The 13164-nt window shown below is 52.3% G+C and overlaps 2 protein-coding genes across 6 annotated transcripts in view; one reads left to right on the top strand and one right to left on the bottom strand.

The window, feature by feature from the left end:
• The window catches only part of MTSS1 (MTSS I-BAR domain containing 1), a 134969-nt gene extending 127366 nt beyond the window's left edge, over positions 1 to 7603 (top strand). Inside the window, exons 11-15 of one of the 5 annotated variants that reach the window (XM_081111427.1) lie at positions 618 to 737; positions 1537 to 1731; positions 2801 to 2974; positions 3333 to 3495; positions 4729 to 7594. In XM_081111427.1, the coding sequence (XP_080967553.1) occupies positions 618 to 737; positions 1537 to 1731; positions 2801 to 2974; positions 3333 to 3495; positions 4729 to 5432 (1356 nt within the window). In that variant the 3' untranslated portion in view covers positions 5433 to 7594. Of the gene's footprint in view, positions 1 to 617; positions 738 to 1536; positions 1732 to 2800; positions 2975 to 3332; positions 3496 to 4671 lie in introns of all 5 variants that reach the window. The other 4 variants (XM_081111426.1, XM_081111423.1, XM_081111425.1 and 1 more) reach the window with 4 other exon arrangements.
• A 1251-nt stretch (positions 7604 to 8854) lies between these two features.
• On the bottom strand, positions 8855 to 13134 carry NDUFB9 (NADH:ubiquinone oxidoreductase subunit B9). The gene is made up of 4 exons (XM_081111428.1): positions 12997 to 13134; positions 11990 to 12182; positions 11149 to 11262; positions 8855 to 9082 (listed from the first exon to the last, which is right to left on the bottom strand). The coding sequence occupies exons 1-4, from the start codon at positions 13095 to 13097 to the stop codon at positions 8951 to 8953; spliced, it is 540 nt and encodes a 179-aa protein (XP_080967554.1). The 5' UTR covers positions 13098 to 13134; the 3' UTR covers positions 8855 to 8950.
• Positions 13135 to 13164: the final 30 nt, after the last annotated feature.

Here is a 13164-nt window from a genome sequence, read left to right as displayed (position 1 = left end):
GGGGAGAGAGAAAAACATCAATAATGAGAATCATCGATCAGCTGCCTCCTGCACGCCCCCTACTGGGGATCAAGCCTGAAACCCAGGCATCTGTGCCCTGATGGGAAATGTGCCCTGTGACCTCCTGGTTCATAGTCAGCAATAAACCACTGAGGCGCCCTGGCGGGGGGGCCGGGGCTTATTTAAGCAAATGGCCAGAGCTGGCAGCTAACAGTGAAAACACCTAAAGCAGATCCCTGGGTGGGCTCAGTGCACTCCCAGGGGGCCCAGTGCACATGGAGGAGAGGAGATGGTCGTTGTCCCTCGTCCATTCAGCGGTTCGAGCACCTGCCATGTGCCGGTTCAGGACTAGACACGCAAGTCGGGGTCCAGGGCGCTTACAGTCTGCGTCCGGACTTGGGGTCTCACGCTTCTCAAGGGCTTGACGGCCTGTGGGTGCAGCCGGGGAAGGAATAACCCTAACGCTCTGCTCTCTCACCCTTCCTCTCCTGTGTGTCTGTCTCTCTCCGCGTGCTCTTCCCCGCCCCCATCTGTTTTATTTTTACTCACCGTTACTTTTTGGTGGCGTGTGGCCTGGATTCTGTGGGTCCCCTCGTGTGGTCCCTCCCCGGCTGCAGAACTCGTCCAGCTCGGCCTCCTCGGAAGCCTCCGAAACCTGCCAGTCAGTCAGCGAGTGCAGCTCGCCCACCTCGGTCAGCTCAGGCTCCACCATGGGCGCCTGGGCCTCCACAGAGAAGGTGACCGACCGGGGTCCGCCGCCACGGCCCCCCCCCCCGCCCCCCGCCCGCTGCTCATGCCACAGGCGCAGGAACCTGGACACTCAGGATTGACACCGAGAGCTTGGGGACGGGATGAGGCTGAGGGCTTTCTCCTGAGGGTGTCTGGCTCCTAAACAAGGACCGTGAGGCCGTCCCGAGGGCGAGTCGGGCTATGGGGAACGCGGAGGTGTGAAGGCTTCGTCCCAGAGCGCGTGTGCTCATCCCCCGCCCTCCCCAGCTTCCCACCCCGCCTGTCCGACCTCCTGGCCACCTCACCCCTGGGCGTGACATTTCACCGCGTCAGGGGCCATGTGCTTTCCTGCCTTTTAGTTCGCAAACCACCCCCTGCTCACCCCGACTTGGCATCTGCTTCTGAACAGTGTGATGATGTCAGAAACCTACAGCGAACAGGTTCAGTGGAGGACACTTTAGGGTTTGTAAGTTTGCCAGATGAGATGAGCACTACGAAGGGATGTTGTGTGAGTTAAATACTCAAAAACCATTGAGAGCGCCACAGAGGGACACGGTCAGTTCCCCACTGCCCTCCGATAGCGGGGCAGCACTTCCTCCACCGATCCCGGCCCGGCGTCGGGGAAACGGACGTGCGCTCTGCACCCGCTCCTCCCTACGTCCTGGCTCACCCTGAGCGCCAGGCCTGTGTTTGTCAACAGAAGTCCAGGGCTTCCTCTCATTGAATGTCAATGCCATCTTGTATCTCCACACTCATCCTGTTATATTAATTTTTTTCCTCCCCCCCCCTTTTTTGTTTCGTTTTCAGTTGTCTAACGGGTTTACTCACTATAGCTTATCAAGTGAGTCCCATGTGGGGCCCGTGGGGGCAAGCCTTTTCCCCCATTGCCCGCCTGCCTCCCGCCTGCTCCCTCGGGTCACCTCTGTCCACCTTCCAGACTACAATCATTATTACACCATTGGGCCCGGCATGTTCCCGTCATCTCAGATCCCTAGCTGGAAGGTTTGTGTCTCTCCTCCCTCCCCCCCCCCCTCCTTTCCTCTCTCATGGCCTCTGTGCTCACCTCCTCCTGTCCCCCCAACCTCACCCTGGTTTCCCCTCTCCCCCTTCCTTTCACACTCTGCCTTCTTCCCCATAACACCTCTCCCCAAGGCCATTCCCACCGGGAGAGCCAGAGAACGGCAGGCAGCTTGGAGTTAAGACAAGTCCACCAGGAGCGGAGATTGGAGAGGCTCCTGTTACTAAACACGAGCTAACCCCATCGGGTAGTAGACACAGATGTGACCTGCAGAGGTGTCAGTTCCAAGTCCCAAGTCCCAGTCCGGCCTCCGGGGCCACCTGAGAGCCCGTTACCGGCCGGGAGGGTCCCCCACGGCCACGCTCCCCAGACTTTCCCCCAGGCCCTTACTGGACATGGTAATAACATCGTCAGAGTGCACACGGACTTAACCTTAGTCTCCGCTGTTTATATGAAAACGTGTGCTTCAGTGTAAAAGCCAACGGGCAGCAGATGCCCCAGGGTGTTCTGCTTTATTTTGAGAGGAGGTCCCTAATTTTGAGCAGGTCTTCACTTCACCCCTCACACGTGATGTGGACCCCTCAGACTCCTAACCTCCCAGCTGTGAGGGCCGCAGGACACATCCTGAAGTGCCTTTTGGGACCCAGCCTTCCTAGTGGAGGGTCAGCCTTCGGGGGAGTGGCTGCAGTTCCCTCAGCGCCCCCTGGTGGCCGCTCCGCTCGAGCGCAGTCATCAGGGACTGGACTGGCCCCTGGCTGGTGCCTTCAGACACCTAGACAGCTGGTAGCTGTAGTGGAGTCTCCCACAGGCCACTTGTCCGGTTGTTGAGGATTTTTAATCTTTGAGCAGATGTGAGGAAACGGGAGGTGACCAGGGGGTCCCCGAAGGGTGTTCCACTCCCTTTAGAGCCAGGGGAGGGAAGAGAAGGGGCCTGCTGACCAGTCTGAGCTTCCCCCAAGGGGACCAGATGCCTTCTGTGGGCAGCTGTCTGGAAGGTCCGCAGCCCGCACCCGGAAGCGAGGCCCTGGTGCCTGACCACACTGTTCTGCGTAGGACTGGGCCAAGCCAGGGCCTTATGACCAGCCTCTGGTGAACACCCTACAGCGCCGCAAAGAGAAGCGGGAGCAGGACCCCAGCGGAGGAGGACCCGCCGCCGCGGGTGGCCCGCCTGCAGCTGCCGAGGAGGCTCAGAGACCACGGAGCATGACCGTATCCGCTGCCACCAGGGTGAGGCTTCGTCCTCTCTCGCTGGGCGGGCCCCTCTAGACCTGGCCGGTGGCCAGACGCTGACCAGCATTGGGGACCTCGCAGCTGAGGGAGCTGAGCCCCTCCCCGCTCCCTGCTCTCCAGTTTTCATGAGGCTCCCAGGGGAAAGCCTGTGTGGGAATCAGACTTGTCAAAATCTCTAGAGCCTGGGTAGGGCCCAAGCAAGTTCCTGTTCCTGGGCCCACAGACAGGCGGTGTTCCCAGGAGCAGACGAGGACTAACACCTGGTCCCCACTCGGGGGGGTGCGGAAGGGCCCTGGGGACAGCAGACAGGGGAGTCACGGCTCTGTGGCTTGTCTGTCTCTCCTGCACCCTGCAGCCTGGCGAGGAGATGGAGGCTTGTGAGGAACTGGCCCTGGCCCTGTCGCGGGGCCTCCAGCTGGACACCCAGAGGAGCAGCCGGGACTCGCTGCAGTGCTCCAGTGGCTACAGCACCCAGACCACCACCCCGTGCTGCTCAGAGGACACCATTCCCTCCCAAGGTACCAGGCAGCTGGGCTCCCGGGCAGGACCCGGAGGAAAAGGGAGGTCCTCCCCGGGCGGACGCAGAGGGCGGGAGTCCTGCGAACCACCTTCCCCTTGGAAGGGCCTGGGGAGCTGGCCTGCCTGGCGGGGCCACTACCACAGTGACGGGCTGTTGCAGCTCGTTTTCACCTGCAGGGTGCAGGGTAGTTCTCAATGGGAACTCAGCCGGACGCTGTTAAGGAGAACATCATTTGTGTTTCAGCACTTCATTTTCCCATTTAATGTTCTCAGCCGCTTATATAATACGTCTTTTTACCCCATTTTACATACATGGAAACTGAGCCTGCGTAACTTCCCCAAATTCATGCAGTACGCAGCAGAGCTAGAGTCTGAACCTAAGGTCTATGAGAGTCCGAAGCCCAAACTCTGAACCTGTTCCAGCCAAATCCTCTCCACCATGCCTCCCTCACCCCCTCCCTACGACACTCGCAAGCCAACAGCATAGCAGCTGGAATGGGTCTGTGATAGCTGACCCTGTTTGCAGTCCATCAAAGGGATTTGCTGCCCAAGGGACATGTGCAACGTCTGGTGACATTTTTGGCTGTCAATATGGAGGGGGTGCTAGCTGGCTGGGGTGCTGTAAATACCCTGTAGTACACAGCACCCCTGAGTTCATATGGTCCACAATGGCAAGTGTTACCATTCAGAAATCTGTGAGCTTCCCGTCCCCTCTGATACCATTTTTTAGGAAATGGAACTTATTGATGGAACCCATGTGTACCTGTCTTCAGGGATTCATTGCCCATACCTCCATCTCCTTCATAGGGCTCGCCCTTTTAAGGAGTTAGTTGAGGGAGATAGCAGGGTCTGAGGTAGTCTGTTTGGGGCTGTGGCTCGCATTGAGATCTGGACTGGAGGGCGTGGGGAATCTCTCCGCCGCCTCATTCCTTAGAGATGCTCGGGGAGCTGTGCCTCAGCCTGGCCGTTTTCCATGTCGCCTCTCCACCATCTGGGAGTGCGTGCCTTCCACGCCAGCAGTGCTAGGCGCCCGGGGTACATCAGGGAACAGCAGGAAGGTCCCGCCGAGGACTGCTCACTCGCCCGGTTCCTAAGGACGACAGAAGCCTGGGGAGGCGTGGGTGAGACCGTGGCTAAGCACCTTGCCTCTTGTGCCTTTTGTTCTCCCAACACAGAAGAATCAGAAAGCAGAGCCGCTGCCTTGGAGGTTTCTAATCGAATCCTATCATCAGTTTCAGATTACGATTATTTCTCGGTAAGTGGTGACCAGGAGGCAGACCAGCAGCAGGAGTTTGACAAATCCTCCACCATCCCGAGGAACAGCGACATCAGCCAGTCCTACCGACGGATGTTCCAAGCCAAGCGCCCGGCCTCCACTGCTGGCCTCCCCACCACCCTCGGACCTGCCATGGTCACCCCAGGGGTTGCAACCATCCGACGGACCCCTTCCACCAAGCCTTCTGTCCGCCGGGGGACCATCGGAGCCGGTCCCATCCCCATCAAGACACCCGTGATCCCCGTGAAGACCCCAACCGTCCCAGACCTCCCTGGGGTGTTGCCAGCCCCTCCGGATGGGCCAGAGGAGCGGGGTGAGCACAGCCCCGAGTCGCCCTCTGTGGGTGAGGGCCCCCAGGGGGTCACCAGCATGCCGTCCTCACTGTGGAGCGGCCAAGCCTCCGTCAACCCTCCCCTTCCAGGCCCGAAGCCAAGTATCCCTGAGGAGCACAGACAGGCGATCCCAGAGAGCGAGGCCGAAGACCAGGAGAGGGATCCCTCCAGTGCCACTGCCTCCCCGGGCCGGGCTCCAGAGAGCGAGCCCGCAGACCTGAGCCCCAGGGATGCCCCACAAGGAGAAGACATGCTGAACGCCATCCGAAGGGGCGTGAAACTGAAGAAGACCATGACAAATGACCGCTCGGCCCCTCGCTTCTCGTAGGCTCACGAGAAATGCTGCCAGTGGGGAATGACTGTTTAATAAAACCTAATTTGTCTTATCCATTCCAATCTATAATCCAACAAAAGATTTTGTAGGCAACTCAGAATACAGCTCTTTTGAAAGTACTCCACACCTTTAGATAAGAATTAAAAGCAACATATGTAACTGACATAATCTTGATCTTTTAATTTGTAAATATCGACAACTTACTTTCTGCACATTTAAAATTAGTTTCCCTTTTGATTTTTCTGAAGGTGCCAAATTCCACTTAACTTTTTTATAAGTCTTTGTAAAATTTTAAATGCATAAGGGGGGGAGGGCTCAGGGCAGGGGAACCACGAAGTAGTTAATTTCAGAAAAAAAAAGGGGTATCTTTTTCTTTTTCTTTTCCTGCAAGCTTTTGTAGATGCATTGTAGAAGTCTGGCTTAGAAGCAAATTCAAGTTATTTTAATGTACAAACAAAAAGGTAAGAGGTAAACTCTTCACTTAAATACATGATGTTCTGAATGAGCAAAGCAGTAGTAAGAGTTGATGAGCACTATTCAGAGTGAAATGAATCTGGAGGGTAGACTGTTGGGATTGGGGGGAGGGCCATGGGAGGGGCACTGTCAACATAGCCGACCTGTCACATTTAAGAGTAGCCTCGTAGGTTGAATTTCTAGTAGCTTCATGGTTAATGCATCCGAATAAGCCATACTGGACTGCGGTGTTTGTTTCTGTAAGGTGTTTAAGGACTTCCTTTCTCCCATTCCTCCTGACTGCACACAGCACCCACCTCCAATCCTGTGCATGCTGCCACCACCGGGTAGACATAGAATTTATCCCCCATTAGTTACTCGTCTGTTATACCCATTTTCATCGAATCCAGATGCATCCAAAAGGGTAAGGCAGTTTCAAAATGTGAAAACATTTAAACATGATAGCAGGGAATTCTTAGATAAAGCAAATGCCTTTTACTTAACTGTGCCCAGCAGGCTGGGTGCATTGAAAGCCCAAATATTTTGAAATAACTTGAGCAGATTTAACAAGAGTAACCAGCTTAGTGTCCAGCAACTTGCCAATGTGTTTACCAATCCGGGGGCTTGTTTTTCTTAATTGGCTTCATGCTAAACAATGAAGAGAGGAGGATTTATTTATTGTCACTCGGAATCTGACCACTAGACTGTCCCTTTTTGTATTCTAGGTAATGTTTTTTGGAATGGATTTATGTCTTTTCTTCTTTAAGTGAAAGTTGAATTTGTTACACTGCCCATCCCCTAAAGCCAACAGGGACTTGTAGATTTAGAGGGTTCATGTTTGGAGAATGTAAACATGAAAAAGCAAGCAATTCCTAGTAGCTGGCTCAGCTGCCAATGCCCCTTTGTGACTGGACCTGTCAAGGGATGATAGGGGCGTGGTGGGTCCCACACACCCTGCAGGTTCCTGTTGGCTCCTATCTTCAATGACATAATCTTATGCTTTAATACATAACTGCATTGGATGTGAGAGTAACGTACCTGTATAGTCATTAATTCTATATATTAACATTTAACACTGCTGTGATTGCTCAAGGACATTTTATGTTATGGCTTTAAAGCAAAGGCATGATTATTAGAAACTATTTAAGCTTTTTTTTCTTTGAAAAACAAGCTCCTTTTACAGAATTTAAGCAACAGTAGTGCCTGTGGTTTAGCCCACCAATCTCGAGGACTAACAAGTAGCTGATGCACTGTGCATATGATGCTTGAGATGGTTTTTGCAAAAGCAGAAATCACTGCAAGGTAATTACAATAGGTAAGAGTGGTATTTTAAACCTTTGAAATAAATGGATGTAACTGTACCTCGGTACAGCTTTTCACTTGTTTAGTTTTTAAACGTTAGTATAATCTGAAGAAATTTAATATAAAATGTTGCCAAATTTACTGTAGAAAGAATGTGACAAAACACCTTGGGTAGTCCTGTTTGTGTTTTTGCATATTGTAAAAGCAGTGTCACAGCTACAAATAAAGAAATCGTTTCTAAAGGTAAATTATTGTGGTTTAGTTGCTAGTTTGTACTGAGAGTTGACCTCTCCCTGTGCAGTTTTTTGTTCTAAACTTGTATAAATAACAATTGTGTAATGTGTTTCCCTTCTATCTTGTAACAATTGCTTCAGCCTACATTATAAATAAAGAACCACTAGAAAAAAAAAGTCCTGTATTTCAACTCTTATTAAAATTCACTTGGTCTTCTCTGTTAGAAGATGCACTGACTCAGGCTTAGCTTACTTAGAAAACTGACAGAACATTATTTTTGTGATGATTTTGATCCCTAAGAACAGTAGTTGCCTGAACTAATTATTTGAATGCAGTTCCAACGAGTTGTCAAGAATGCAAGGGTTCAGTTGACCTGTTATTTTTGTGAATCCTCACCTAAGGATATTTTCTCCGTTGCTTTTTCAGAGTGTGGAAGGAAGGGAGGGAGGGGGAGAGAGAGACAGGGACAGACACATCGCCTGGTTGCTTCCTGCATGTGCCCCAACTGGAGGTAGGGCTAGGGGGATGGGGACAAACTCGAAACCTAGGTACCTGCTCTTGACTGGGGTTCGAACCCTAGACCCTTCAGTGCACGGGCCCATGATCTAACCAGTGAGCACCATTGGCCATGGCTGGCTTTACCATTGAAAGAAACCTCTTCAAAGGGTTAGAGTTCTGCTGTACCCTTACCTTTGAGTCTGAAGGCAATCCAAGCTACAGTAGAGGAAGCAAAGCTGGAAAACTGCCTCCAAAGCAAGTGAGTTTCATCCCAAATTGGACCCTTTAGCCCTGCCCATCAAACTTCCACTCCTGAGACTCCAGGTTTATTTGCTGAATGTGTGCTTCTTAGAGAAAGGTGTTTAATCAAAACAGATTCCATCAGTAGAATCTTTAGAAAACCAAGACGGTAGTGTAAGTCCTTAACATTAGCATACCTCTTCTCAGCCTCCATTCCTTCCAGACACGAGCACTAATTAAGGCTTCAACTAGAGCAGCCGTGGGCAAACTACGGCCCACGGGCCGCATCTGGCCCGTTTGAAATGAATAAAACTAAAAAAAAAAGGACCGTACCCTTTTATGTAATGATGTTTACTTTGAATTTATATTAGTTCACACAAACACTCCATCCATGCTTTTGTTCCGGCCCTCCGGTCCAGTTTAAGAACCCATTGTGGCCCTCCAGTCAAAAAGTTTGCCCACCCCTGAACTAGAGTCTCTGACTCAATCTTCAGAGTAAACCTTGTACCTGGTTCTGCTACAGGTGTCCCTTATTAAGAACATGTGCTATCTGTGTGACTTAATGGGGAAGAAAAGCACACATCTGACTGACGACACATCACATACTTTTCTATGCACAACTGCTATGGAACCTGTAAGACGGCGGCAGTCCCCTGGCATCCCGTTACTCCTCACACAGAACACATCAGTCATACCTTTTATTTTTATTAGGGCAAGTGTGTATATTTTCTGTAACTTATTTCACTTGCAAGCAGGACTGCTGGTGTGTCTTCCTCTCTCTGTCTCTATGTGGGCCGCTCCCGGGGCCTGGTCACAATATGCCACCACAGTGGGGGCAAATCACCTTCCTTTCGGGCAGGGGGCAAAGCTTCAGTGATGGGACCGCCAACTGGGGTTTCCGCCTGCAGCTGCTTAACCTGGAAGGGGTCGAGGAGGGACCAGTTAGAAAAGGAGCGGAACGGACGGGCCCGGCTGTACAGTTAGTGTCACCTTAGTTCCTGCTGTCACATCGCACGCTGTCTGATCCTCAGTACTGAAGGGTTTGTTCATACCTGCATTATTTGATCCCACACTTAACTCAGAAAAGATGTCCTCAAAGCTTTTCCCGTTCTTAAAACAGCAAAGTTGAGAAAAACTCTCCCGCCCACCTTATTCATTAACCCAAACCATGACAACTACTTCAGTTCCCCTGGTTACGGTCTCCCCACCTAAACTTTCCCCCAACAAAAATGGATTTTTGTGTCTCAGCTAAGTGTTCTCCAAAAGCACCAGTAAAAAATCTCAAAAATAAAAGAAATCTCAATTCATGTATATTAGGGATGTTAACTTTAAAGCCCCTCTCCCCCAACAGCAACCAGGACAGGAAGCAACACACAATCACATGAAAAATATGCCGTTATGCCTGATATTGACCAACTACCCCAGTTCAGGGATCTCCAAGACGATCACGGCCCTCACAAGGAGGAAACCCAGAGACCCACTTTCCAGATCAGTGACTTTATGAAGCTCCTCCAGAAAAATCCATCCTGGAATGTGGTTAACCTGAGCCTCCAGCACATGTGCTTTTTAACAACGTGGCAGAGACAACAGCAGGAGGAGGAAGGTTTGTGCAGGGGAGAGGGGGTTCGTGTGATCGCCTGCAGTGTGCACCCCTGCTCTCCCTGAATCACTGCACCTCCAGTTGCCAATGCAGAGACAGGCCTCCGTGCATGCTTGGGGTCCCACACCTCTTCTCGAAACTCCCTCCACCTTTCCACCCCTCCTCAACATTAACAACTTCTCCCTCCTTCCAAATTACGCACCATCAGCTCTCGTCTTAGAAAATAATCCCTTGGTCTCGTTACTATTCTCAGCAGAACTTCTCAAGAATCCTCTCTCCTGTCTTCTCTTCCTCACTCTGCTCACTACTGTCAGGTGACTAAACCTCCAGAAAAGGCTCCGGCCACGCCCACTAATGCCCTTCCTGCAGCCAAACTCTGCACATTATTCCCAGTCCTCACTCTGTTTCACCTTTTAGTAACTTTCAGCAGACAGGACGGGCCTGGCCTTTCCTGAAGCACTTTCTCTGGGACCCGCGGCACACCCTCCTGGCTGTCCCTCCCTTGCCGGGTGCTCCTCCGTCTCCTTTTCCTGACCTCGACCAGCGGAGTTCCTGCCACTTTTATTTTTCTAGTCTCCGGTCAAGACTCATCTACTCCCCTGATGTTGAAAACAACTGTTAGCTCACAAGTGTCTTTCAAGCTCCTTTGACATCCAGATTCCCACATCCAGTCACCTTCTGACATCTGCACATAATGTCTTAGGATTCTTAAATTTAACACACTTAAAACTGAGCATCAGAATGCCCCGACACCCCACCTTTCCTATCTCAATAAACACCATCAGCAAACTCCAGACGTTAAAGCTTATAACCTGGAAACCATTCTTGATCCTCACTGTCCCTCACTCCCCACTCCCCCACATCCAATCTCTAGATCCCTCCAACTATCTCCTGAATCTACTTCCCTCCATATTCATTGCATGCACCTTAGTGCTGGCTGCCATAATCTTTTGAATAAACTGCAATAACCTCAAGTTGGTCTCTCCACTCGTCACCTTACCCTCTCCAATATACCTTTCACACTACAGCAAGACTAAGCTTTGAACAATGGGAAGCAGACGTGAAAAGGGTCCAAGGCGCTGCTGGGGAGTAAGGTTAAGGGATAACAGGGCATAGCAAGAAGGAAAGGCAAAGGACTGAGGAGGAGGAGAAGGGGAAAAGCAAAATTAGAGACCAGAAAACCCAGAAGGAAACACAGTGTAACCAATTTGGAAGACGGGTGTCGGCGTCCCATGTAACTGAGAAATGTATATCTAAGAAGCAAGGGGCCAGAGTAACTGTCATAACTGGACTCCAGACCTCGTCAGTGGGACAAAACCTGAGCTCCTTCCAGGTGCTGACCCCGTGGACCAGGCCACCCGGTAAAATGCAGGTGAGACTCACCTCTCGCTCCCAGCTTTCCCTCCGCAGTTTCTTCCATTGCTCTCTCTTGGCAAAGTAATCCGGATACATTGCCTTCTCAGAAGGGTGCCAGTCATCTAAGCACCACTCAGGAACCTGTCAGGAGAGGAAGTCATGGCGTCAGTGCACAAGACACATCTACCTGCCGCTGACGGGTCCTGCACAACAGACAAACTCCAGGTGCATTTTTATTCCACTCCAGGTGTCAGGCGTTTGACACCAAGCAAGCAATGAGCAGCAGAAGATAAGCAGGGAGAATGCCTTTGAGTAAAACAGCCTGGGGTTGAAAAACAGCACGGCCCGTTCAGAAAGAACTGGCATTACCCCTTCCCTACGTGTGCCCCCTAAACATCCAGTGGGTTTATGTTCTTTGGAAGTATTATCTAGAATTTCTCAGAAATTCTAAACCCCAATACAGACTGGTTCACCTTAAGGTCCAAAAATGGGGTATTTACCAAGTAATTTAGCATTCTCCTTTGCCAAAAGGATACCACAAGCTGAATTTGGAAAGAAAACTTTTTTTTTTTTTGGTAAATATATTTTATTGATTTTTTACCGAGAAAAAGGGAGAGGGATAGAGAGTTAGAAACATCGATCAGCTGCCTCCTGCACACCCCCTACTGGGGATGTGCCCGCAACCAAGGTACATGCCCTTGACCGGAATCGAACCTGGGACCTTTCAGTCCGCAGGCCGACGCTCTATCCACTGAGCCAAACCGGTCAGGGCAAGAAAAGTCTTAATGGCACCTGGAAGGAAACCTAGCTGCCCCCACAAGGGTAACTCTGGAACGGGAGGAGCCAGCCGCAGGCTGGCCGCACGCACCTTGTAACACTCGTATCTCTCGTAGGAGGTGCCCCCGGGAGAGTCGGGGAAGATGTACGGCTGAGGGTGCTGGTTGTGCCAGAACTCCTCCTCCGCCTCCCTCAGCAGCCGGGTGGCCTTCACCATGTCCTTTTCATTCTTATGTTCGTCAAAGCGAGCTCGCATCAAACAAGCGAAGTACCGGTACTTGTCCCTTAAACCAAAAGGATTTGGGGGAGATGAGAAATGTTATCTCCTCGCCTAGACCTTTTCCAATGTTTTGAGGTTTTCCCCAGAAGCTCTCCCCCTGGGATGAGGTTTCCGGGTTCTGATGAGGGAGTGGAGGCACATTTGGGTTGTCACCTCACCTTGTACTGCACCTGGGCCACGAAAATAATCTGTCTCAAGACTACGCTCTAAGGCTAGTCTCGGAGGGAGGTGGAGTGAATGGGGGAGTTAGCCAAGGGCTGGAGGAAGCTACGAGGAGGAAGCTCCCGGGAAGCTGCGAGGATGAGCTGCTCGCACTCGGGCACCTGAGCTGGAATCCTGGCCGGGCCGCGTACCAGCTCTAATGCCCTGAGCAAGCTACTCTCTGTCTCTAGTTCCTCACCGGCAAAACAAGGCTAACTAGTCCCTAACTCTCAGCGTTGCTGTGAAGACCTAAGAAAGCCGTGCCCATAACACTGTGAAGAATGCGCATATTAATATCAGGGACGAGGCCGTACAGGCGGCTACTGTTCAGCGAGCGCCGGAGGCCTAACTGCGGCCTTAGGCGCCGGGCCGCCCGGTGCGATCCCCCTGCCGAGGGCTGCGTTCTTAGCACAGAGCCGAGGCCCGGGCCAGAGAGCAGCTCTTCCAGGTCTCGCAGCCCAGGGGCGACGATGCGGGGCCTCGAACCCGGGCCTGCGGGGCCGAGGGGCCGCCTTCCCCCTCCGTCCCCGAAGTCCTTGAGACGTCGGCTCCCTGGGGACTCGCGGCCTCCGTCGGCTTCCCCGGGGTCACCCCCCGCGCGCCGGGCCCCCTCCCACCTGTGGACGCAGAAGGACTCCAGGTGGCGCAGCGCCCGCTTATAGAGCCGCAGCACCTTCTGCTGGTGCGTCAGGTAGGCCGCCGGCGCCGAGAACGCCATGACGGCCGCTCACCTTCAGCGGCCGCGGGGGCTGCCGGGAAACGGAAGCCCGGCGGCTAGGGGGCGG

Source organism: Myotis nattereri, assembly GCF_964212035.1.
Source record: "Myotis nattereri genome assembly, chromosome: 17".
Taxonomy (NCBI): domain Eukaryota; kingdom Metazoa; phylum Chordata; class Mammalia; order Chiroptera; family Vespertilionidae; genus Myotis; species Myotis nattereri.
This window is presented reverse-complemented; position numbering and strand designations above follow the sequence as displayed.

What these genes read in the sequence shown, in the direction of transcription:
- NDUFB9 (XM_081111428.1), bottom strand. Translation starts at nt 13,097, where the DNA reads ATGGCGTTCTCGGCGCCGGCGGCCTACCTGACGCACCAGCAGAAGGTG. An exon ending in AGAGATACGAGTGTTACAAG is followed by an intron (nt 11,263 to 11,989) that starts GTGCGTGCGGCC and finishes CTCTCCTGACAG; the next exon opens with GTTCCTGAGTGGTGCTTAGA. An exon ending in GGGAAAGCTGGGAGCGAGAG is followed by an intron (nt 9,083 to 11,148) that starts GTGAGTCTCACC and finishes GACCCCTTCCAG; the next exon opens with GTTAAGCAGCTGCAGGCGGA.